Here is a 25,331-nt window from a genome sequence, read left to right on the forward strand (position 1 = left end):
GCATCTTGCCTTTTTTTTTTTTTTTTTACCAACTCAGTGTCATTCAGAGATCGTTTCAGAGGCACAAGAATAAGTCTCATATCCTTTTTTTTAAAATTTTTATTTGGGGTTGCACTAGGTCTTCATTGCTGTGTGTGGGCTTTCTCTAGTTGCAGTGAGCAAGGGCTACCCTTTGTTGCAGTACATGAGCACAGGCTTCAGTAGCTGTAGGACAGAGGGTCATTAGTTGTGGCTCACGGGCCCTAAAGCTTGTAGGCTTCAGTGGTTGCAGCACATCAGCTCAGAAATTGTGGTACACGGGCTTCGTTGCTCCTCAGCATGTGGAATCTTCCCAGACCAGGGATCAAACCTGTGTCCCCTGCATTGCAGGTGGATTATTATCCACTGCACCATCAGGGAAGACCCTTATATCCTTTTTTATGTCTGCTGTGCTGCCTCTAGGACACACATCCCACAGAATACTAGAGTGGGTTGCCATTTCCTACTCCAGGGAATCTTCCTGACCCAGGGATCGAACCCATGTCTCCTGCAGCTCCCTCACTGGCAGGCGGATTCTTTACCACTGAGCCACCGGGGAAGTCCAAGTTATTTCCATGTTTCACTAATGGACATGTGGGTGGCTGCTAGTCTTTTGCTAGCATAAATGAAGCTGTAGGGTGTACCTTGGGCATGTGAGTAACAGAGGCACTTTCTCCTGGTGCGGTTATATTCCAGAGTCAGGGAGTACCATGAAGACACCCCAGTCTCTCTGCCTCTGTGAATCTAGAAGGGCTCAGGTACACAGCTGCTGAGTTTCTTCCCTCAGATGAAGTCACCCTCCCTGGTCTGTGGGGATGGGCTAGGGGGTGGGGGGCACAGACTTTCATCAGCTCTTTATTTACATGGAACACTTATTCTGCGCTGTGTTGCACAGAATTTGAAACAATGGTTGACAAAGCCCCAGGCCTGCCCTCACAGAGCCTGCGATGCAGTGGGAAACAGAGACCCATTCCCAGGCAGCCATAGCCTAGTGTGGTCAGGGGAGGGATGAGGGCTGCTCTTGTATCACAGACAAGACATGAAGGAAGGAAAGTGCTCAGGCGGTGACAAAGTAGGGAATAGTATTCCAGAAGGGGTTTATAGTGTGTGCACAGTTCAGAGGAGAGCCAGCATACTGGATCAAGGACATTCAAGACTAGGCTTTGGACCACAGAGAGAAACAGATGAGTGGATAGGAGGGACAACAGGCATCAGTTTATGCAGAACTCTGGAAAACAATTTAGTTTGGATGTTTCCCTGGGGTCCTGGGGAGGCATGGAAGGTTTCCAGGATGTTGTCCCCAAACCATTAGTATCAGCATCACATGGAATACAAATGCTCCAGCCCCATCTAAAGACTTCAGTTCAGTTCAGTCGCTCAGTCGTGTCCGACTCTTTGTGACCCCATGAATCGCAGCACGCCAGGCCTCCCTGTCCACCACCAACTCCCAGAGTTCACTCAGACTCATGTCCATCGAGTCAGTGATGCCATCCAGCCATCTCATCCTCTGTCATCCCCTTCTCCTCCTGCCCCCAATCCCTCCCAGCATCAGAGTCTTTTCCAATGAGTCAACTCTTCGCATGAGGTGGCCAAAGTACTGGAGTTTCAGCTTTAGCATCATTCCTTCCAAAGAAATCCCAGGGCTGATCTCCTTCAGAATGGACTGGTTGGATCTCCTTGCAGTCCAAGGGGGTGGAGCCTAACAACCTGTTTTAACAAGCCCTTCTGAAGGCAATGGCAACCCACTCCAGTACTCTTGCCTGGAAAATCCCATGGATGGAGGAGCCTGGTAGGCCGCAGTCCATGGGGTCGCTAAGAGTCTGCACGACTGAGCGACTTCACTTTCACTTTCTGATTGAGTCTAATGCACTCTAAAGTTTAAAACCATTGGAGTTTAAAGTCAGCTTTGCAGTCCATCAAAAAGTCATGGTCTGGGGAATTCCCTGGCGGTTCAGTGGCAAGGACTCCAGGCTTCCACTCCAAGGGGCCCAGGTTCAGTCACTGGTGGGGTAACTATGATCCCAGCGGCAAAATAAAATGAAAAGACGGTCTGAGTCCTTAACTGTTAGGCGTCAGAGTACCAATGAAAACTGTTAACTTATTGAATATTTATTTGTGCCAGGTACTCTTCACGTGTTATCTTATTGACATCTAAAGACAACGCTATGAGATGACTGCCTTTGTCTTTGTTCTGCAGAGGAGGGTGTTAAACCGCAGTCAGATTAATTTCCCACAAAGAGCCCTATTTTTTTTCCCCCCACTGGAATTGTGATATCAAAGTCTGATTGGGTAGGATAACTAGGCCAGAACCACCAATAGAAACTCCCTGAAGGCCATCCTGTCACAAACTTCGTCCGCAGCTCCCTCTGCAGTCCAGGGCCCGCGCGAATGTTGAGTTTCTCCCTCCCTCGGTCCCTCAAGCCTTAAGCGCTAATCGGGAAGCGCGTTACCACGGAGACAGGCGGGTGAAGCAGGCGTGCCTCGCGAAAAGAAGTCGGTTGTGGAAGTGTAGGCGGCCATTTTGAGACCGGGCAAGAGGGGCGGGACTGGAGCGGCAGAGTGACGGTTGACCGGTTTTAACTTAGTGACAGGTACCACCGGGCAGGGAGAAGAGGGAGTGCCTGGGGCCTCCCTGGGAGGGATGCAGGGGCTGGGGGCGGGGTTAAGAAGGGGACGAGAGGGACCGGGGGAGGACAGGCGGGGAAAGGCTGAGGAAAAGGAGGAGAGACCAGGGACTGGGCACAGAGGGGCAGGGCGGAGAGAGGGCGGGGCGAGGAGCCTGGAGAGGCCAAGAAAAGAAGCCGGGCGATGAATAGGGGCGGGGCTAGAAGAGGCGGAGCTTAGAGCTGGGCTATCCAGGGCATGGAAAGAGATGGCGAGAAGAGGGGAGGAGACAAGGTACCGCGGTTCAGGGGGAACGAGAGGACCGAGAAAGTGCTGACAGACAAGGCAGCGCCGGCAGGGAACGAGGAGGTGCAGGGCGAAGAGAGGGTGCGGAGCGAGCGGAAGGCCAATGGCGAGGAGAGTTCCCGAGGCAAAGACAGGGTCTCCAACGAGAAGGGGCGGGATCACAGGAGGGGGCGGGGCAAGGAACGGGCTTGGGAAGAACATCTCCCCCAGGATGAGGGGGGAGGGCGGATCGATAAGGGGAGGGACAAAGCGCTGAAGCCGAGCGAGGGGCAAGCTACAGGAGAGAAGTCGAAGCGAGGACAGGGGAAGAGGTGGGGCGTGGGGAAGGTACAGGTTCGGGGGAGGGACGGGTCTAGAGGCAGGATCTGGTACCTGGGCAGGTCCGGAGCACGGAGAAAGGGGCGGTGCGGAGAAATGTGGGGGGGCGGGGCAAGACGTGGGGGCGGAGCCAGGCTCAGGTGTGCGAGGAGAGGAACTGGGGGCAATAGGGGGCGCATAGCTAAACCGGGAAACAGAAATAGAGACCGACTGAAGAGTAGGGGTCGGAGGCAGAGCACAGGCAGAGCAAAGAAGGATAGGGCAAGTTTAAGGGGTGAGCCTGGGAGGCGGGGCGAAACCAGGGGTAGGGGCATGGCCAGGAGCAACAGTAGGGGAGAGCCCAGGAGTAGCAGCAGAGGCAGGGTCCGGAAGAGCGGTAGTTGCCGGCCGGAGGTCTGGAGCAGAGGTGGAGCCAGGAGCAAGAACAGGAGAGAAGCCAGGAGCAAGAGCACAGGCGGAGCCAGGAGCAAGAACAGGCGAGAAGCCAGGAGCGAGAGCAGGAGAGGAACCTGGAGCAAGAACAGGACCGGAGCGAGAAGCAAAAGTAGGAGTGGAGCGAGGAGCAAGAAGAATAGGGGTGGGGCCAGACATCTGAGCAGAGGCGGGACCAGGAGCAGGGCCTGGGCGGGGCGCAGGAATAAGGCGGGATCTAAGACGGCGCCTACCAAGAACTGTCTGGCCGGCTGGTGACCTCCGCCTTCTCCAGGTTGAAGCCACGTTACCTACTTGCCTGAGATGTTCCCTGCTGGCCCTGCTCCGCGGCCGAGGCTCCGAGTCCTGCGGGCGCTGTGGGCACTGCTGGTGGTGCTGTTGGCACCGTGGAGGTTGTGGGCGATACAGGAAACCCAGGAATGCACCTGGCAGGTTGTCCTGAACAACTTAGAGTCAGTAGGCAAGAACGACGCCATCAATCATTTCGTCGATCAAGAGCTGTACACAGTGGACAAAGTGTTCGACCTGCTAGTGGACGCACCCATCGACCGGGACGAGGTGAGGGGACTAGGGGCAGGCGAATGGGAGAGGTCCTGGAGCTCCACCCTTCTGGGCTCTGGACATTTGCTCACCATCTCCTTGCAGACATACTTGGGCTTTCCTTACTACCTGAAGATCAACTACTCCTGCACAGGAGAAGTGGTGAGTGGGTGCAGGGGCAGGGGATGTTTATTCTGTTGGGGCCTCATTTTTCCCCCTTTCTAATATTTAAATAGGCATGGCACCATTGAACCCTAGGGGCCTTAAAGATTCAAGATTCCTGATATCTCACCAGGCACATAGTTGGTGCTTATTAGCTTTTAATTTCCATGAAAAAGAAAACACCAGAGAGATATAAGGACTTCCCTGGTGGTCCAGTGGTTAAGACTGAAAGCTTCCACTGTAGGAGGCACAGGTTGGGCCCCTGGTCAGGGAACTAGGATCCCACGTGCCAGATATTGGGGTCAAAAAGAAAAAGAAACATGTTTTCCTCATAAAGTAAAGAAAATATTTTTTAAAATTGAGATAGAATTCACATGTCCTAAAGTTCACCATTTAAAAATATACAATTCAAGAGTTCCCTGGTGGTCCGTGGCTAAGACTCCCGGCTTGGTGTGCAGGGAGCATAGGTTGGATCCCTGGTTGGGGAACTCAAATTCTGCAAGCTGCCCCTGGAGACCACGAATCTGTTTTCTACTTCTGTGAAATTGTTTATTCTGGACATTTCATATAAGAATGGAATCAAGCAATATGTGGCCTTTTGTATCTGACTTCTTCCACTTCACATGTTTTCAAGACCCATCCATGTTATAACATGGATCAGTATTTCCTTTTTATGGCTGAGTCACCGATGCAATGGACTTGAACTTGGGCAAGCTTTGGGAGATGGTGAGGGACAGGAAGGCCTGACATGCTGCAGTCCATAGAGTTACAGAGTCAGACACGATTGGGCGACTGAACAACAATATTCAGTTGTACGGATGTGCTACATTTTGCTTAGCCATTCATTAAGTGATGGTGATTTGAGTTATTTCCACTTTGAGGGTGGTTATTATGAATGATGCTGCATTTGTACAAGCATCTGTTTTCAGTTATCTTCAGTATATACCTAGGAAATTAATTTCTGGGTCACATGACAACTCTGTTTCACTTCTGAGGACTTGCCAGGCTGTTTTCCAAAGCAAATCCATGTCATTTCACATTCTTATAAACAGTGTATGAGGGGTCCGTTCTTTCTGTGTTATCATTTGTTATTGTCTATTCCTTTGATTCTTGCCGTCTAGCATGTGTGAAATGGTATCTCAGTGCGGTTTTTTTGATTTGCATTTGCCTCATAACTAATGATGTTGAACATCTTTTCATATGCCCGTTAGCTGCTTATCTATCTTCTTAGGAGAAATGTCTGTTCAGATCCTTTGCCCATTTAAAAACTGAGTTATTTGTCTTTTTACTGTCACATTATAAAATTTCTTTTTATAGACTGGAAAATAGTTCCTTTTCAGATATATAATTTGTAAATATTTTTCACTTTCCATGTCTTTTCACTTTCTTAATGATGTCCTTTAAAGCACTAAAGCTTTACATTTATTGAGATATAATTCACATATCATACAATGGCACCACAGTTTTAATTTTTGATAAAGCTCAATTATCAATTTTTTTTTCATTTGTTACGGGTCCTTTTGGTGTTGTCTAAGGCTTTACCTAACCAGAAGTCATGAAAATTTACTCCCGTGTTTTCTTCTAAGAGTTTGTTTGTTTGTTTTAGGTCTTATGTTCAGGCCTTTGATTCATTTTGAGTTAGTTTTTGTATATGGTGTGAGGTAGGGGTCTAATTTTTACCTATGAATATACAGTTATGCCAGGACTGAAAAGATTATTCTTTCCTCATTGAATTGTCTTGACATCCTTGTCAAAAATCAATTGACTATAAGTATGAGGGTATATTTCTAGATATAATTCTATTCCATTGTTCTATATGTCTGTCCATATGCCAGTACCATACTGTTTTGATCACTGTAGCTTTGTAGTAACTTTCAAATTGGGAAGTTTGAGTCTTCCAAATTTGTTCTTATTTAAGATTGTTTTGACTGAAATAAGCAGAATGTTGTGGTTTAGAACTGAAATTCTGAAGGCTACAGACCTGGGTTTGAATCTACCGTGGACTCATATTTATCTGGAGGAAGTATAGCATGATAGTGAATCCTTTGAGCTCTGAAGCCAGGCTGCCTGGTTTCAAACCCCAGTCCTGCTCATAACAGCTGAGTGATCTCAGGCAAGTCACTTAACTTCTCTGTACCTCATCCTTAACAAGGCTACAATAATGATCATACCCACTTCATAAAATGATTAAATATGTGTGAAGCACTGAGCACAGTGGCTGGTTCATAGAAAGTGAACACTAGCAGTAAGTTTCTAGAGTGTGACCTGGGCAGAGAGTTGACCCCATCAACCTTCTCTCCTTATCTGTGAACGCCTGATAGTCATTCCTTTATCTGTTCATGCAACACTGAACTCTGAGTCAGACCCTTTTTTTTTTTCCCCCACAATGGGGTGGGGAAGCGGTACACTGATAAGCAATGTGCCCTGCTTTTTCTTCTGGATTCAGCCCACCAGGGAAGCAGACAATCAACAAGTAAATACAGAAAACAACTTATTAGTGTAATCAGTGCAAAGATGAAAATAAAATGAGGTGAAGGCGTTAGCTGGAATGGTTGGGGAAGATCTCTGAAGAGCTTGAGCAGAGGCCTGAATGATGAAAAGGGAGAGAACTGGGGAAAACATTGGAGCTGAAGGAACAGCAGGTGCAGCAGCCCTGAAATAGGACTCAAGCCGGTGTATATGAGGAACTGCCCAGAGCCCGTGTGTGGCTGGAGCAGACTAAGCGAGGGGGAGAGCGGGAGGGGAGAGTGAGACCTGGCTTTCTCTCTAGTGAGATGAAGCCATGAGGTTTTGAACAGAGGAGGGATGCAATGGGATTCAGGTGTTAGCAGGCTGAATGAGGGACAGAGCAGGAGCAAGGAGACAGGGAGGAGGCTGATGCTTGGTCCAGACAAAAGTTAAGGGTGGACAGCACCAGGGCAGTTGTGGCCACTGTATCCCTGATAAGGAAGAGGTCCCCAACACACCAGCACCTGCTCCCCTGTGATTGGAAGCCAGAGGTAGGGCTGGGACAGGTGTAGGGGGCAGGATTGAAAGGGCCCAGGCCGAGGCATTCCTCAGGATTAAGGCCTATGCCAAAGGAATAAGACTCATTTAATCTCCCACCCGTGTCTCATAGCTCCCCCCACACCCCTGCCCAGAGTGACTTGAGCACCGCTGTCTCTTGGGGATGCCTCCAAGCCTTTGCTAATGCTCTTCTAGAGACTTCCCTGGTGGTCCAGTGGGTAAGACTCCATACTCCCAGTGCCAGGAGCATGGGTTTGATCACTTGTGAGGGACCTGCATACCGCATGATCCGGTCAAAAACTGAAATATTAATGCTGTTCTATACCTAGAACAGGCTTTCCTTGGTAGCTCAGCTGGTAAAGAATCCCCCTGCAATGCAGGAGACCCCAGTTTGATTCCTGGGTTGGGAAGATCCTCTGGAGAAGGAATAGGCTACCCACTCCAGTATGCATGGGCTTCCCAGGTGGCTCAGCTGGTAAAGAATCCTCCTGCAGTGTGGGAGACCTGGGTTCCATCCCTGGGTTGGGAAGATCCCCTGGAGGAGGGCATGGCCACCCACTCCAGTATTCTTGCCTGAGAATCCCCATGGACAGAGGACCCTGGCAGGCTACAGTTCATGGGGTCGCAGAGTTGGACACAACTGAATGACTAAGCACAGCACAGCACATACCCTAGAATACATGTCTTCCTCCTCCCATCTCCATGCTAAGTCAGGGGTCCCCAGACTCTGGGATCTAACGCCTGATGTTCTGAGGTGGAGCTGATGTAATAATAATAGAAATAAAGTGCACAATAAATGTAATGCACTGGAATCATACCGAAACCTTCCCCCCACCCCCCAACCGTGGTCAGTGGAAAAATTTAGTCCCCACTAAACTGGTCCCTGGTGCCAAAAAGGTTAGTGGCTGCTCTAAGCCCTGCCCTCCCTTCTTAGCCCAGCCAGGATCCTGGCATTTCTGGGAGGTTGTCCCTGGCCGCCCGGTCACCCCCGTCCCTAGTTCCTTTCTGTCTAACTGCCCCTGCCTGCCTGCTTGCTAAGTCACCTCAGTCATGATTGACTCTTTGTGACCCTATGGACTGTAGCCCCTCCAGGCTCCTCTGTCCATGAGATTCTCCAGGCAAGAATACTGGAGTGGGTTGCCATACCTTTCTCCAGGGGCTAACTGCCCCATCATACCCCAGATCCCAGTCCCTAAACCAGAAGCCCCAAGAGTGAGAATGGAATCCCTGAATGAGAGAAGAGGCTGCTAGTAGTTATGGGTGCCAGGTGCTCCCACCTTTACATTTTTGTTTATCCCATGCTTTTTTGCCCTATGCATTCCCTATGTCTAGTTTCTGTCTGAGGACCTTGCTCTGGACTCACCTCCTCCAGGAAGACCTCCTGACTCCCTCCCAGCCGAAAGCACCTCCACCCCTCTCCTAGACTGGTCCCATCCCCCTCCCGAGCCCCAAACCTAGAACATGTTCTCTGACCTTCCCACGGTGGAGAGTCTGTTCTCCTGACCCAGCCTAGGAGGATGGCAGGCTAGTAAAGGTGGGGTCGAGGCAGGGGGACCCACAGGCTCTATTAAGGACACCCTGTGGGGCCATCTCGCCCTCAGTCCTCTGAGGCCCTGGTCCGCAAGGGCCACCTGACAGGGCTGAAGCCAGTGGTGCTGGTCACCTTCCAGTCCCCAGTCAACTTCCATCACTGGAAGATAGAGCAGCTGCAGATCCAGATGGAGGCAGCCCCCTTCCGCAGCCCAGGTGAGCCTGGAGGGTCACAGCCTGCCTGGTGGGTGGGGGCGTGGCCGTGTGGGCGTGGCCAGGGAACCTCAGCAAGGTTCAAGGTCTCAAGGGGCGGCTAGGAATGTCAGAGGGGCCTATGACCTGGTGGGGATGTGGGGGTGGTTGGGGGCTTCACAGGGATCTCTGACCTGGGAGGGGGGTGGCCAAGGAGGCTTCAGCAGGTTCCGGGGCCCAGATGGGGCCACACAGAGGCCCCAGGGGGATCCGTGGCTGAGAATGGAGCATGCCAAGTTGAGTTGCGGGGAGATCCCAGTGGTTTGTGGCCGGGGTGGGAGGAGGCTACTGGAAGGCCCCAGCAGCCTCAGTGCCCACTGCCTGCCAGCAGAGAGATGTGACGCAGAGGAGGTGTGTCTCATGAGCTGGTACACGCCCATGCCCATCAAGAACGGCAGCGTGGTCATGCGCGTGGACGTTAGCAGCAATGGCCTGGGGCCCTTCATTCCTAATAAAAGGTGCCCTTTCCTGATCCCGGGCTGGGTGAGGCGCGGAGACTCTGGGAGGGGCTTCCTAATTTCCGGATTCCCATAGAAGATAAGAGGGGTCCTCAGGGATGGAAAGGGGCAGGGAAGTGGCTGTGAGCTCTGGCAGCAGCCTGAGCCCACACCCGTGCTTGCCCCACACCCACCTCCAGGTTTCATGTGAACATCAACGGCTTCCTGGAGGGTGGGCGAGACCGTGGACTCCAATTCACTGTGGGAAATGAGGTGAGGGGGCTCCAGTGATGGGAAGAGCCCCAGTGCCATGCTCTGCTAAGTACATGTTAAGTCTTGGCAGTGACCTGTGATAGAAGGTCCTCTAGTATACCCATTTTAAAGAGGAGCAAACTGAGGCCCCAACAGGATGGAGCCATTTGCCCACAGACTTGTAACTGTGTCTACCTGACTCCTGCACCCATGTTCTTAATCACAGTGTATTCATTCACTCAGTAGGCACTTCCTGAGCACAGAGTGTGGCGCCATGGGAACATAACAGTGAACACACAGACCCAAATCCGTGCCCTCTCTCTGAGCTGACAGTCTAGTGGGAGAGACAGACACCAGACCAGCACACATGAGATCAAGTCAATTCCATAGCAGGTTGAAAAGTGGTCAGTGCACTGGGGAGAATTCAGAGTGAGGGGAATTAGGTCTCTGTAAGACGGGGTGGCGGGGGTTTCCCAGGTGGCTTAGGGCTAAAAAAATCTATCTGCCAGTGCAGAAGACACAGGAGACATGGGTTTGATCCCTGGGTCAGGAAGATTCCCTGGAGTAAGAAATGGCAACCCACTCCAGTATTCTTGCCTGGGAAATACCATGGACAGAGGAGCCTTGTGGGCTACAGTCCATGGGGTCACAAAGAGTCAGACACAACTGAGTTCACACACAGGAGGGGACGGCAAGAAAGGTGTAATTGAGAAGGTCGACGTTTGAGTACAGTCTTGGTGGAGCAGAGCAGGAATTACGTGGTTACTAGAAGAGCATTTCGAGCAGAGGGAACAGTCGGTATAAAGGCTCTGAGAACCAGTGAGGAAGCCCATGTGGCCAGGAGAAAAGGAGCAAGGGGGAGAGTGGTGGAGGATGAGGTCAGAGAGGTGATGGAGGCAAATTGCACATGGCCTTGTGAGTCAGGGTAAGTGCTTTAGGTTTTATCTTAAATGAGACAGAACCGTGGGAAGAGAGGGGGTTGTTGAGCAGCCCTCTGGCCCCTGCCCCGCAGCTCTTCCATCTGCTACCCCAGTACTTTGTGAATGTCCCATCGAGGCCACTGTGGTACACTGTGGACCAGACACCCGTGCTCATCCTGGGTGGCATCCCTGAGGAGAAGGCAATCCTCCTGACCGACACAAACTTCAAGGACTTCTTTCTCGTGGAGGTGAGTCAGTGCAGGGCAGATGGTGGGCTGGGTTTTAGCTCCTAAGGTGGAAAGGGGCCCAGGGCCATGGAAGGGGTCCCCCAAAGCACACCAACACCCAGAAGAGGCAGATAACATCAACAAAAGACGGACTCTGCAGGCTGGGTTCAAATTCTCCTTCTGCCGCCTCCTGGCTGTGTGATGTTGGGCAAGTCGCTTCACCTACCCTGGCCTCAGATTCCCCATTTGTAAAATGGGAACGATATTTATATTTACTTTACAGAATGATTCTGAGAATGGCACAAATGCATAGCAGTCAGACCCAGAATGAGTAATATGGGAGTTGAAGCTATTATTATTTATAGGTCCATCATTTGTAGTTTTGAAATCCCAAATCTTTGAAATGGCATTTTCACAATTCAAGGCTGAAATGCATTTGTCGAGAAACTCTGACTTGAGCTAACAAAGACTTCCTATTTTTATCTTTACGCATTCTATTTAATAATATTCTGATGCTGCCCTGCAGAAATATTAAGGAATTTGACTATGGGGTGTTGCCTCAGGCCCCACTGGGTTTTTGGGTAGTATATATGTGCCATGATGTGTGCTCAGCCACTCAGTCATATCCGATACTTTTGTAGCCCACCAGGCTCCTCTGTCCATGGGATTTTCCAGGCAGGAATAGTTTGCCATTTCCTAATCCAGGGGATCTTCCTGATCCAGGGGGCTCCAGCATCTCCTGCATTGGAGGTGGATTCTCTACTCCTGAGCCACTGAGGAAGCCCCATATATGTGTCATCTTACCTTCTAAACACTGGAAAATTCTAAATTTCAATATACACCTGGCCTCTAGGGTTTCAAATTCGGCATTGTGAGCCTATATTACTTCCAAAACATGGAAGTAGTGTCTGAAGCAGGGTCCTTTCAGCGTGAAAGACAAACATGTTTGGGTTAATTGCAATTGCAGGCAGAGCTCCAAACCAGTTTGGTTTCAGCAGAGAAATAGGATTGAATAGGTACACCCAACTGCAAAGCCTGGACACAGAGCAGCCTGCAGGCCTGGCTTGATTCAGGGCTCGAATGAGGACTCCAACTTTCAGCTTCACTTCTTCTGGATTAACTCCCTCCTCAAAGTGATTCAGATCATCCCAGCTCGTAGGCAGAGAAAGGAAGCACCTCTTTCCCAAATAGATTTTTTAAAAATTCCTGAAATTTATTTACTTGGTCTTGATAGGCCCAGCTTGGGTCATGTGTCCCAAAAGAATGGAGCGTGCCAGCTGGCTTAGCACGAGTCATGAGATCTATCCTAATGAGGAGGGTACCCGAGACAAGAGACAGTGAAAGATGCCTCCCCCGGAGTGAAATCAGGGTAGCTTTGCCACAAGCTGGGAGGACAAGAAGCTGGTTGTTAATTTTGTCTAAGATAACAATGTGCACCACAGCAACCTCTAAAGACTGCTTGAAGCTCCTCCCATTGAAGCTGAAAGTGCCATCTATGATTTCTATTTTTTTAAATATTTGTTTACTTATTTGGCTGCATCAGGTCTTAGTTGCAGCACGCGGGATCTTCATTGTATCACGTGGCATCTTTTGTACTGTGGCCCATGGGATTAGTTGCTCCAAGGCATGTAGGATCTTAGTTCCTCCACTAGGGATAGAACCCACATCCCCTGCACTGAATGGCAGGTTTTTAACCACTGGACCACCAACGAAGTCCTCCACACATGGATTTCTGACAACCCCATGTGGATTAATGTTCTCTCAGTTCCCTTTGGCTCTGAATTCCTGCTTCTGTTGAACTCCTTCTGTTTATAGAATATCTCTGGTTTATAGAGCTGTCCTGTCAGCTCTCTCTGCTTCTGACCCAGGTCTTTGCAGACCTTGTTCAGTTTTCATGCTCCTGACTAAAACACACCCACAGGAGAGATATAGCCAATGAATTCTGCTGAAGAGATTTGGAGGGCAAAGGAGGGGACTTATGTCATGAGAATTAAAAGTGCAATTTGAACTTCAGGCACCCTTTTTTTTTTCAATTTATCCAGATGAGAATCATAAAATTCTTAAAATTCACCATTTTAAAGTGAACAGTGTAGTACCATTGAATATATTGGTATTGTGCAATCACCAAATCTATTTCCAAAGAATTTCCATCACTCCAAAATCAAAGTCTATTTATTCTCATTTTTTAACCAGAAGGACTTTTCCCACATTGCTGTCTCTGCTCTGTTTTCCTTCTTTCTTCCTGTTTCACACCTCAGCACTCCTGTCAACTGCCCCTAGGATCTCATAAGAACACCCCCTGCCCCCCTACCCCCCACACACACACACACACTATGCAGCTATCTTTAGCCCTATGTTGGTCAGGTTTAGATGCTGTAACAGGAGTTCCCCAGAAGCCTAGTGATTAGGGTTCCAGGCTTTCACAGCTGTGGCCCAGGTTCAATCCCTGGTCAGAAGCTGAATGGTGCATCCCCGCTCCCCACCCCCCACCACAAAAAAATTAATAGATGCTGTATCAAAGAGACTCCTGAGAGACAACAGCTTAAATGGATGCTATTGCTCATTTGCCAAACAGTCCAGATGTGAGAAACCCCAATCTCTTTTACTTTCCTGCTTCACCATCCTCTAAGCCCCAGGTGTTGATCTGACCCATGTGATCGGAGCTGCGTCATGCCCATGTCCATACTGAAGCCAGCTTGGAAGGAGAAAGAGCAGAAGTGAAGGGCAAGCTATTTTCTCTTAAGCAAGTTTCACTTGCAGTCACATTCCATTGCTGAGGAATTAGTCAGTTGGCAACATCCACTGCACGGGAGGCTGGGAAGTCTAATTTCCACCTAGCTGGCACATACCCTGCTAAAACTCCATTACCAAAGAAAACGGGAGAAATGGAGTTGAGCCCAACTAGCCACCTGCCAAAAATGGAAGAGGGAGTTTGTCAGTTCATGTAACCAAAAAAATTCAGGACTTCAGGTTCAGTTTGATCCAGGATTTCAAACAGTGTCACCAAATCTGAGTCTCTCTCTCTCTCTCCAGTTCTCAGACCTGATTCCTCTGTATTGACTTTCAGTTCAGTTGAATTCAGTTCAGTAACTCAGTCATGTCCAACTCTGCGCAACCCCATGGACTGCAGCACGCCAGGCTTCCATGTCCATCACCAACTCCCAGAGCTTGCTCAAACAATTGACTTTATGCTCAAATATCTCTCCACTTGGAACTGCAAAGGTTGCATCTTCTCAGGCCCACATCCAGTGGGAAATATGTTTCCCATTATCTTCTAACCCTCAAATCACAAGATTCCTTCCACTTGGTGTGGCTCACCATTCGCCCACCTTGACTCAGTCATTGTGGTCAGAGAACCCCAACAGGCTGCGTGTTGGGGAAAATGAGTCAGAACTCTCAAACACTGCTCAAATAAGAAATCCAGCTGACTCACAGCTTTTCTTTTTCTCAAGCATGTGGAGGAAGAGGGGAGGTGTGATGATCTTCTAGTTTAACAAAGAAATTTTCCAAGTATTTCTTCCAGAAAACAGAGGCAGCACTTTAAATATTAACAGGGCAATACATTGTGATATCCAATCAAAATGACAGATTGAGAGGGTGCAGGTTAGTTTGTCCAGGCATAGCAACAAAGTCTGTAGTCTGCAGAAATCTCTTATGTACTGAATAGGTGAGGAAGTGAGAATGTTTATATTCCTCTCAACTTGGTAAAATTTCCCTTAGCAGCAGAGCCTAGAGTTTTATTTTGATTTATACTTTTTAAAAGTAAAAAATTATTTTTTTTGTCTTCATTGCACAGCATGTGGGATCTTAGTTCCCCAACGAGGAATCAAACCCATGCCTTGGACATTGAAAGCTCAGAGTCTTAACCACTGGACCACTGGGAAATCTCTTTTATGCTTTTTGTTGGAAAAGTTAGTAGAAAACTCCACTTTCTAGTGGAAATTTTCAGTCAAACAGAAAAATGGAGAGACTTATATATAATGAACCCAGCTTCAATAATTAACATTTTGGGGGTTTTTTTGCCCTACTTTTTTTTCCCTAGAATGTTTGAAAGAAAATTCTAGCCATCATACCATTTCACTTGTAAATTCTGGAAATACTTGAGGAAATATCTCTAACACATTAGGACTTTTAAGAAATAAAATCACAATGCCATTATAATGCCCAGCAAAATTAACAATAAGCCCCTAATATTGGGTTGGCCAAAAAAAATCAGTTGGATTTTTTTGTAACCTGTTACAGAAAAATCCAAATGATTTTTTTTAGCCAATCCAGTATCATCAGTTCAGTTCAGTTCAATTCAGTCACTCAGTCGTGTCCAATTCTTTGCAACCCCATGAATCTCAGCATGCCAGGCCTCCCTGTCCATCACCAACTCCCGGAGTTCACTCAGACTCACGTCCATCGAGTCCGTGATGCCATCCAGCCATCTCATCCTCAGTCGTCCCCTACTCCTCCTGCCCCCAGTCCCTCCCAGCATCAGAGTCTTTTCCAATGAGTCAATTCTTCTCATGAGGTGGCCAAAGTACTGGAGTTTCAGCTTCAGCTTATATCAGTTTCAGCCAATATCATCTGACCTGGTCATAGTTAAATTTCCCCCATTATCTAAAAATGTGTTTTACAGTTGGTTTGCTTGAATCAGGATGTGCCTGTTGCATTTGGTTGTGAACTCTCTTAATTCTCTTCTTACCTGTAAATCTGCTCTCCCCCAACCCACAACCATCAATCACCTTTTTTTTCCCAGGTAATTTAAGAAGCCAGGCCTTTTGTCCTATAGAATTTGACTGTTTGCTGCTTTTTTTTTTTTTTTTTGGCTGCTCTGGGTCTTCATTGCTGCACGTAGGCTTTCTCTAGTTGTGGTGAATGAGTGCTACTCCAGTGAATGCGTGCTACTCTGCAGTGCATAGGCTTCTCATTGCACTGGCTTCTCTTATTGCAGAGCACAGGCTCTAGGGATGTGAGGTTTAGTAGTTGCAGCTCAAGGGCTTAGTTGCTCCATAGCATGTGGGATCTTCCTGGACCAGGGATCAAACCCATGTCTCCTGCATTGGCAGGTGGATTCTTTACCACTGAGCCACCAGGGAAGCCCTGGCTGTTTTCTTCTTCATAGAATCAATTAACTTATTCCTCTGACCTTATGTACTGAATACTAGTCTCAGGGTGCCATAATAAAATACCACAGACTGGGTGGCTTAAGCACAGAAATTTATGTTCTTGTAGTTCTGGAGTCTGGAAGTCCAAGATCAAGGTGTCAGCAGGGTTGGTTTCTAGTGAGGCCTGTTTCCACGGCTTGCAGATGGCTACCTTCTCACTGTCCTCATGTGGCCTTTTCTCTGTGTGCGTGAGTGGAGAGAGAGGTGGCTCTGGTGTCTCTTCCTCTTCTGATAAGGACAAAAGTCCAGTAGAATTAGGGCCCCATCCTTATAACCTCGCTGGACCTTAATTATCTCCTTATTTAAGGCCCCAACACAGTCATGTTGGGGAGATAGAGCTTCAACATGTAAATTCTAGCCACAACACCCTATATTGCCTATAAACTGGTAGTGAGTTCTAGAAGCTTGGTTGAAGTTATACTCAATCTTTTAGGCAAGAGCCCTTCATTGGTGGTGCTTTCCCACTGTTAATGATATTGTCAGTGTTAGTGATCAGTCAGTGAGTTCAGATAGCTAGTTGTTTAAATAGAATAGGATAGGGACTTCCCTGGCTGTCTAGTGGCTAAGAATCCAACTGCCAGTGCAGGGGACATGAGTTTGATCCCTGGTCTGGGAAGATCCCACATGTCGCGGGGCAACTAAACCCATGAGCCGCAACTGCTGAAGCCCGTGCCCTAGAGCCTGTGCTCTGCAACAGGAGAAGCCGCTGCAATGAGAAGCCCTTGTACCACAACTAGAAAAAGCCCACGTGCAGCAGCAGAGACCCAGTGCAGCCAAAAATAAATAAACATAAAAAATACAGAATAGGATTATTAAAATGTGCCTTAGGCCAAGCATGGAATCTTTTGGATCCACATGAGGACAATCGTGACTGGGGCCTGGGGAACCAGGTGTGCTGAGCCCTGTTGAGTACATGGAGCACTACCCAACTTCAGGGAGCACTGAAAGCCCCCACTGGCTCTGGCCTGGGTCGCCTGCTTCCAGGGGAAGTTTGTTGAGGGAAGTTTGGCCACCAAGATGCTGCTGCAGGGTGAGCAGGAAGGGGGCCCTGGGGGCAGCCACATGTGTCCATCCCAAGCAGTGGTCAGAGCAGGTGCCTCCCCACAAGGTGGGACACGGGAGTGGAGATCAAGGGCACCTGCTCACCACTGGCCCCACTCCCCCGCAGTTGAGCATTGACAGTTGCTGGGTAGGCTCCTTCTACTGCCCCCAAGCCAGCTTCACCGCCACCATCTACGATGCCATTGCCACTGAGAGCACCCTCTTCATCCGGCAGAACCAGCTCATCTACTATTTCACAGGCACCTACACCACACTCTACGAGAGCAAACGTGGCAGCGGTGAGGGGTCACTGGCCGGGTCACATACTCTGGCGTCCTGGCCATCTTAGGCCATGGGACCTGCCTGTTGGAGCCCCAGGGAGGGCGCTTCAGGGACTCCATCATTGGAGGCATCTGGGAATGGAATTACCATGGGTGGGGAGAGGGGGATGTAGGAAGGACTTCCCAAGCTCCTGAAGCATCACTTCCCACCCTGTAGGCACCTCCTCCTACCCTCTGTATGTTGGGGCAAGGCTTTCATCCAGACCTTCCCAGGAGTCTTGAACCAACTAAGGGCAGAGAGAGGCCTGAGAGTGAGGGGAGGGAGCAGAGAGAGAAAGACTCACGTGCATGCTCGCTCATATGCAAAGGCACAGAGAGGGTCAGAAAGGCATACCAGAGAGAGATGCGCACCAAGTGAGAAGTGTGAGGCGCTGGGGAGGGGCAGAAAGTTAGACAAAGAGAGAAACAGAGATGGGCTGTTGGAAAGGCAGAGCCATGAAGGAGATTGATCAGGGAGGAAAAGAAAGACTTAATTTTTAAAAATTATTTATTTGGCTGCATCAGGTCCTAGTTGCAGCATGCGGGATCTTTAGCTGAGACATGTGAACTCTTAGTTGTGGCGTGTGGAGCTTAGCTCCGGGGGTTGAACCCAGCCCCTTGGCTTTGGGAGTGCAGAGCCTTAACCACTGGACCACTGGGGAAATCCTAAGATAGACTTTGGATTCGGCCTCATCTTTTAAATGATATCAAAGCCCTAGTTCTTCTGACCCCCGCCCCCTGCCCCTGCCCCATGTAAATAAGCGATGTGAACTTATAGGATCACAGAAACTTACACTGTAACCCCTATTTCATTAGTTAGTGAGTGTTCCCAAAGGCTTTATTTTTCTCACTTTCTTTCTTAGGGAACTTTGACAGTGGGAAGAACCAGGTTAGAATAGATATAAGTCAAAGAAAGGTGTTTACTGGCTTAGACAGCTAGAAAACTCAGGAGCATGTTGGTTTGAGGCATAGTTGGATCTGGGGGCTCAAGGCCCCAGGCTCAAATGTCTATGCTGGCCCCTGCAGAGAGATGGGTTCGAGTCCTGGCTAACGAGTGCATCAAGAGGTTGTGCCCCGTGCATTTCCACAGCAATGGCTCTGAGTATGTGATGGCCCTCACCACTGGCAAGCACGAAGGTTACGTCCACTTTGGGACCATCACAGGTAAGGTCAGGGGTCTCCAGCAGCCCAAGAGACCCCTCTGGACCTGCTCACTCCTAAGAGTTCTGACCCCAGGCCCTCACCTCTCACCCCTTCCTTCAGGAGGGGTCCCAGGCTGTGAGTTTATGCCTTTGTAGTGGCAGGGCTTGGCAGGGTTGGGAGGTTTTGTATCTTTCACAGTGTGTTTGGTTTCAAAGGGCAGAAGCCCAATTCAAAAATCATTTAAGGGTAGAAAATGTGTAGACTTATATAGATGAAAAGACCCAGTGCAGCATCAGGCTAGCTGGATCCAGGGCTTGCAGGGTGGACCGTCAGGACTATCCTTTGGCGAGGGAGTATAGCCTAGGGATTATAGCATGGGTTCAGGAGACAGACTGCTCTAACACACCCAACTCAAGTCATCTGTGGCTTTGGACAGGTAACTCAACCTCTCTTTTTGGGTGCTTACCCTCATTTGCAAAATGGGGCTGAGAATACTAATACCCACATCATTGTGTTGCTATCAAGGTTAAATAAGTTGACATATATGACGATCTTAGAGCACTAGGGACACGGTGAGTCCTACTCAAGGGTTTATCATTATTAGCCTTGTAATTTGGCCTCATTTTCAGATAGGTACTCCCCTCGCAGGGGTTAGAGATGGCATCCAGGAAGTCGGGACTCACATCTCCCACTGGTTTGAGTCACCCCTAGCGAGTGACAGCAGACTCTTCCCCCATTGGCCTTAGCTCAAATCCCAGGGTTCACTCTGATTGGCCCATTTCTGGGTCATGTGCTCAGACCTGAGCCAATTACTGTGACCAGCGGGCAGACATGTTCTGATAGGCCAGTTGTGAATGGACAGAAAGGGCGGTTGGGGGAGAGTGCCCCAGGGCTAAGAAGGAGGCATAGGTATTCAACCCCGGATAACTGAAGAGCTGATGTGGTGGGGTACCAGATGGGCTGGGAAGGGCCTGAGCCTTGATCTGCTCTGCTCCTCAGATGGCCTCGTGTCCTTCCAGTTGCTGCCCAGGCATCGGTCCGTGTGCAGTGCAATTCTAGGTACCCTGCTTCTACATGGGTTTGTGGGGGCGGGGAATAGGGTGGGCTTGGGAAGGTTGGGGGGCAGTCGGGGATGTAGGAGAGCAGGGAAGGCGGGGGAGAGGCCATGGGAAAAGACGGGCAGTTTCTTGGGGACGGGTGGAGAGTCGCCAGGATAGGCATGGCAGTCACAGAAACCGTGGAGGGGGATGGGGCTGGAGGTGCTTCTCTGGACCTCTGCCTTCCCTCCCCAGTTGTCAACTGCTCCATCACCTGGGCCACATTCGTTGCTGGTGACTACAATCTACTGATGCTGGTGGAGATTGTAGGCCCTGCCTCCTCGAAGTATTTCCAGGTGGTCAGCTATGACCTGGGTAATTGGGGCACCACTGGGGGCTGCTAAGCGGGAAGGGGCAGGAGCTGGGGTTATGAACTGCTGCTCCATCCTGTGGCATCTGTGCTCAACAGATAACAGAAAGGAAATGTGGCTCCTGCCACTGCTAGGTCAGGGGCAGTGGTGGAGAACAGGGGGAAAACTGAGAGGAAGTCAATGAGACTGGAGCAGAGGGGGAAGGGGAGGGAGGGAGATTGGAAGCGTGAGCAGATGTGAGACCTGGGAGGGCCTTGTGGCTCACAGTAAGATTTGATGTGAGCTGATGGAGTGAGAATAGGGCTGCCGTGTACAGTTGTTTAGGGCTTCCCAGGTGGTACTGGTGGTAAAGAACCCGCCTGCCAATGCAGGAGACAACAAGAGACATGGGTTTGGAAAGATCCCCTGGAGGAGGGCATGGAAACCCACTCCAGTACTCTTGCCTGGAGAATCCCATGGACAGAGAAGCCTCTAGGGCTACAGTCCATAGGTTTGGATACTACTGAAGCAACTTAGCAGGTGTGCATGGACAGTTGTTTAGGCTGTGTCTGGAGCTCCCCAGCCAAGGAATCAAGTCCTCTGCCCTCACAGGACTGTATCCTCTTAGAGGAAGTGCCTTTTTATAATTCACATGAAGAAATTCTAAGGACTAAAGAGCCTGGTGGGCTACAGCCCATGGGGTCGCAAAGAGCTTAGCATGACTTAGCAGCTAAACAACAGCAACAAGAGTGGGCCCAAATGGGAAGCTGTTGGGATGGGGTTGGACGTGTTGGGGAGCTGGGGACTTGCTCAGTTGCAGGTCTTGAAAACTCAGGGTCTCAGGAGATTTTGCTGTGTCTTCCCCACCTATAGTCAATGATTACCTGGTTGTGCTCTACACCATCCCGGAATTCATCCCTGATGGTAGGAGGGGAAGGCAGAGGGGGCTGGAAAAGTGGGTGGGTGCCAGGAGAGGCCCAAGCGACCCCACCTCACTGCTGTGTCCACTTTGCCTGTGCCCCCTGCCAGCTCAAGGCCTGGAGTTCCTGATGATTCTAGGGACAGAGTCCTATACCAACTTTCCGATGGTCCCCAAGGGCATGTCCTACAACCCATATAACAACCTGCTGTTCATCTGGGGCAACTTCCTCCTCCAGAGGTATGGAGCCAGCCTCCCCAGCCCCACGTAGGGTGGGGCTCCATTCTGAAGTCACCAAGTTTTCAGGGTATGTATGCGCAAGGCCAGAAGTGATCAGAACCATCATGGGGGAAAACATGGGCTGGGGTGGGCACAGATAGAACAGGGGAAGCTGATATTTTAAAGCTGGGAGTCCTTAAAAAAGCAAACAAACAACGTTTTATCCTTATTTATTTTTGGCTCCACTGGGTCTTGGTTGCTGTGCATGGACTTTTCTCTAGTCGCAGCGAGCAGGGGCTCTTCTTCGTCATGATGCACGGGCTTCTCATTGCAGTGGCTTCCCTTGCTCCAGAGCTCAGGCTCTAGGCATGAGAGTTTCAATAGCTGAGGCACTTGGCCTCATTAGTTGTGGTGCACAAGCTTAGTTGCTCTGCAGCATGTGGGACTGAACTCACACCCTCTGTATTGGCAGGCAGATTCTTAACCACTGGACCACCAGGGAAGTCCCAGTGGGAATCCTTTCTTAAATGAAACCTGCTATGAGGACCCAACCTGTGTGAGCAATAGAGGGACATGGCCCGGGGAGAGGGTAGGATGCTTTTCACCCTTCAGGAAGCTGGAGGACCAGGAGCCAACTCTGTGGGGGTGTTGGGAAACTGCCAGTTTGGTCAGCGGCTCCTGTTTATGGATGGGCAGGTCAGCCAGAGGGTTTGGAGATGGGGGGCAGAAACTAGAGTCCAAGGCTTCCTTTGTGCCTTCTCATCAGCCTGGCGGAGAAGCGAGTAGATGGTTCCTGCAGCGGCATGTCAGGACTAGTCAGGGAAGCAGATATTCTCCAGGTCTCACCTGGGTGTCCTGACCTCCCACCTCTGCCCTTTCAGTTTTAACAGTGAAAACTTCATTTACATGGCGGACTTCCCCAAGGAGCTGTCCATCAAGTACCTGGTGAACTCGTTCCGAGGGGACATGGCCATTGTCACCGAGAATGAGGAGGTGGGCTGCCCTCCCCTCTCCCCACTTCCTTTCTGCTCAGCCCCAAAGCCTAGGGGTCTCTCTTTTCCCCCACTCCATCAGGGTAAAAGGGCCCAGGAGAGGGAACATTCTCAGGGACCCTGGGTAATGGAAGGGCAGCAGAAGCTCCATTTATAGCTGAGAATCCTCGAACTCAAAAAGGATGTGTCTTTTCCAAAGTTACTCAGCAGGGTAAAGGGCCTGTGCTCAGAGTCATGAGGGGATGTCCAGAGGGAGCCCTCTTTCATTCCGCCATGCAGCTCAGCACACCTGATTGGTGCTGGAGACATAGTGGGCAGTGAGTCAGCTGTGGGCCCTGCCCTCTCAGGGTCCCAGTCCAGTTGGGAGGATGGATTCATTACCAGACAGTGACAGTTCAGAGCAACCAAGGCTGCAGTGAGGAAAACAGCACCCATGGAAGTTCAGACCCTGTCTGGGGGTGTATGCGTCAGGAGGGCTTCATGGAGAAGGCCACATGGAGGGAGGATGTGCTGGAGGCTGGAGAGGATCCTCCAAGCTGAAGCTAAGGAGGAGGTTGGGTTTACAGCCAAATGAGTTAGGGGATGAGAGGGTGGGCATCAGTGCAGAGGTGGGAAACTGAGGCCAAGGGGATGCTGAGACCCTGAATGGGGCAAAGAGCGAGAAGGGAGACGTCCCTGGCCATCCAGTGGTTAGGACGTCACCTTCCTTGGCAGCAGGTGTGGGTTCGATCCCTGGTCGGGCAGCTGAGATTGCACATGTCTCAGGGCCAAAAAACCAAAACAGAAAACAGAAGCAGTATTGTAACAAATTCAATAACAACTTTAAAAACGGTCCACCTTAAAAAAGAATCTTAAAAAGGGTGAGAAGGGAAAAAGAGGGCTTAGCCCTCAGATCCCCAGCCTTCAGGCAGTGTGTATATTAGGAATGGTTACATTGCAAGTAATAAAAACTCAAGCAGACTGAAACAGTGAAGAAGTGTATCATGGGGAGTGAGGGCTGGAAGCAGAGGTGGTGGGGTCTGAGAAGCAGAAGGATGGCTCACCTGGTCCCAGCCGGAGGTGAGCACCCAAGACTCACCCCTCAGGGAGTGGGGTCCTCACCCCTCAGAGGGAGGGGTGGGGGTCACAGCGCCCACGGGCCTCACGCACACCCTTGGCTGCCATGCCCCCAGATCTGGTATGTCCTGGAGGGCAGCTACCATGTGTACCAGCTGTTCCCGTCCAAGGCCTGGGACGTGTACATCAACCTCCAGGTTCTTCAGCAGTCCTCTCTCTACGCCCCCAATGAGACCATGGTCACCCTCTTCTATGAAGACAACAAACTGTACCAGGTGCCAAGGTGGGGGGACAGCGTGGGCGAGACATGGGGGAGCTGCAGGGTGGCTGACACCAGCTCACGTGGCCCGTACCTTCCCACTGCAGCTGGTGTACCTGATAGACAACCAGCAGGGCAGGCTCGTCAAGAGGCTCATGCCCGTGGAGCAGCTACTGATATACCAGCAGATCAGTGATGAATATGTCTTGGAAAGGCAAGGGTGAGAAGATACTGAACCACAGAGACAGTCAGAGAGCCTTAGGCACTGCCATCTGAAGCTCCCATTCTGGGGTGTGGGGGTGGAGACCAAGCCATCCCCAGTGACAGCCTTTGGGCTCAAAGGAGGAGGGGTCTAACCAGCCTAGGGGCAAGGTGCATCAGGGAGGGCTTCAACGGGAAGAGGTGCATGAAGGGTGAGAACTGATGAGGTGGTAGATGGACAAGGGTGTTCCAAACAGGGGGAACCCCTTGTGCCAAGTGGAAAGGGGATTGGGTGATCAACAACTGAGAAGGAGGGTAGTATGGACAGAATGCCCTGCCAATGAAGTGCCCTGGAGACCAGGCGGAAAAGGTGACCCTGGTGGTCACAGGGAGGAACTTGAACTTCATGGTCAGATTTTACACCCTTCTGCTCGCCTGCAGAGGAGCCCAGGGAGGCAGCTGGGAGTGGTGGAGGAGTGAGGTGGAAGAACCCTAGAAGGTTGGGTGCCGTGGAGGGGTCGGGGAGAGTCTAGGATGCGGTCCAGGACTCTGTTCTGAGGGGTTGAGGGACAAGCAGATGAATACGTCCAGGGGCCGAACCTGAGGAGGAAGGTCAGGGATTGCGTAGGTCAGGATCAGCCTTGCGTAGTCAGCCGTGCAGGAGTGGGAAGCAGCCCCGCGGAGGTTCCTGGTGCGCGGATCCCCGGAAAGGCAGCTTCCGTCCTCCACTGTCGCCGCTCAGGAGCCACCCGACGCTGTCCTTCTCCAACTTCTGCCCCTTCACGGTGATGCGCCTGCGGGAGCTGCCCAACCCGAAAATCTACACGCGCCAGGAGCGCTACCGCGCGCAGCCGCCGCGTGTCTCGGAGCCCTGGGGCTTCCACAGCGAGAACTCGCTGGCTGTCTATCAGGGCCTCGTCTACTACCTGCTCTGGCTGCACTCGAAGTACGACAAGGTGGGCGCCGTCCGGGGCGGGTCCTACCTGAGGTGGTATCGCAGGGGCTTCTACGCCGGAGAACTGCGGCGGAGGGCGGAGCAGAGCAGAGCCGCCTCGGTGCTTCCGAGGCTGAAGGGGGCCCGAGGAGGGGATCTAGCTCGGCTCAGAAGAGATGGCTTTGGGCTGGGGGCGAGGGTAGGCGGTCGGGCCGAAAGCCGGGGTTGGGTGTGTATCTTTCAGTTTGGGTCAGGGGCAGGGACTGAGGCTGGGGACACTGCCTGTCTTGACATACCCACCCCCTCCCCTCGGTGCCTGCAATTCCTGCAGCCATACGCGGACCCAGCGCACGACCCCACCTGGCGCTGGTGGAAGAACAAGAAGCAGGACCAGGTGCGTGGAGAGGATGGCGAGTCGGGGGACGGGGCCGAGCCCGGATCTCCCCCTCACCGTTCCCCTGTCCAGGCACTGACTTTGCCCCGCACTCCGTCGCCTAGGATTACCACTTCTACCTGGCCAGCAACCGGCGGAGCGCGGGCAGTGTGCACGTTGACATGACCAGCTACGAAAAGATCTACGACCTCAAGGCCGAGAACGAGCTGCCCGAGCGCATCTTCCTGGACAAGGGTACCAGCTACAGCTTCTCAGTCTTCCTGACCGCCCGGAAGCCAGAAGTCCTGCACGGTCGGTGGGCGGGGCCTG

The 25,331-nt window shown here is 50.9% G+C and overlaps 1 protein-coding gene and 1 long non-coding RNA gene across 11 annotated transcripts in view; one reads left to right on the top strand and one right to left on the bottom strand.

Moving 5' to 3' along the window:
* The first annotated feature begins 2,860 nt into the window (after nt 1-2,860).
* Nucleotides 2,861-25,331, top strand: part of CATSPERG (cation channel sperm associated auxiliary subunit gamma) — a 30,196-nt gene continuing 7,725 nt past the window's right edge. Inside the window, exons 1-18 of one of the 10 annotated variants that reach the window (XM_060398596.1) lie at nt 3,932-4,236; nt 4,324-4,380; nt 8,988-9,132; nt 9,500-9,626; nt 9,806-9,878; nt 10,870-11,025; nt 17,326-17,497; nt 18,545-18,682; nt 19,661-19,720; nt 19,954-20,073; nt 20,922-20,972; nt 21,078-21,207; nt 22,068-22,179; nt 23,351-23,509; nt 23,601-23,713; nt 24,437-24,650; nt 24,960-25,022; nt 25,127-25,313. In XM_060398596.1, the coding sequence (XP_060254579.1) occupies nt 3,982-4,236; nt 4,324-4,380; nt 8,988-9,132; nt 9,500-9,626; nt 9,806-9,878; nt 10,870-11,025; nt 17,326-17,497; nt 18,545-18,682; nt 19,661-19,720; nt 19,954-20,073; nt 20,922-20,972; nt 21,078-21,207; nt 22,068-22,179; nt 23,351-23,509; nt 23,601-23,713; nt 24,437-24,650; nt 24,960-25,022; nt 25,127-25,313 (2,332 nt within the window). In that variant the 5' untranslated portion in view covers nt 3,932-3,981. Of the gene's footprint in view, nt 4,381-8,987; nt 9,133-9,496; nt 9,627-9,805; nt 9,879-10,869; nt 11,026-17,325; nt 17,498-18,544; nt 18,683-19,660; nt 19,721-19,953; nt 20,074-20,921; nt 21,208-22,067; nt 22,180-23,350; nt 23,510-23,600; nt 23,714-24,436; nt 24,651-24,959; nt 25,023-25,126; nt 25,314-25,331 lie in introns of those variants that run through there. The other 9 variants (XM_060398595.1, XM_042230917.2, XM_060398599.1 and 6 more) reach the window with 9 other exon arrangements.
* LOC132657758 (uncharacterized) lies at nt 21,401-25,308 on the bottom strand. Its single transcript, XR_009596327.1, has 2 exons — nt 25,142-25,308; nt 21,401-24,815 (listed from the first exon to the last, which is right to left on the bottom strand). It is a non-coding gene; the product is annotated as an uncharacterized LOC132657758 (long non-coding RNA).

Source organism: Ovis aries, chromosome 14, assembly GCF_016772045.2.
Source record: "Ovis aries strain OAR_USU_Benz2616 breed Rambouillet chromosome 14, ARS-UI_Ramb_v3.0, whole genome shotgun sequence".
NCBI lineage: Eukaryota > Metazoa > Chordata > Mammalia > Artiodactyla > Bovidae > Ovis > Ovis aries.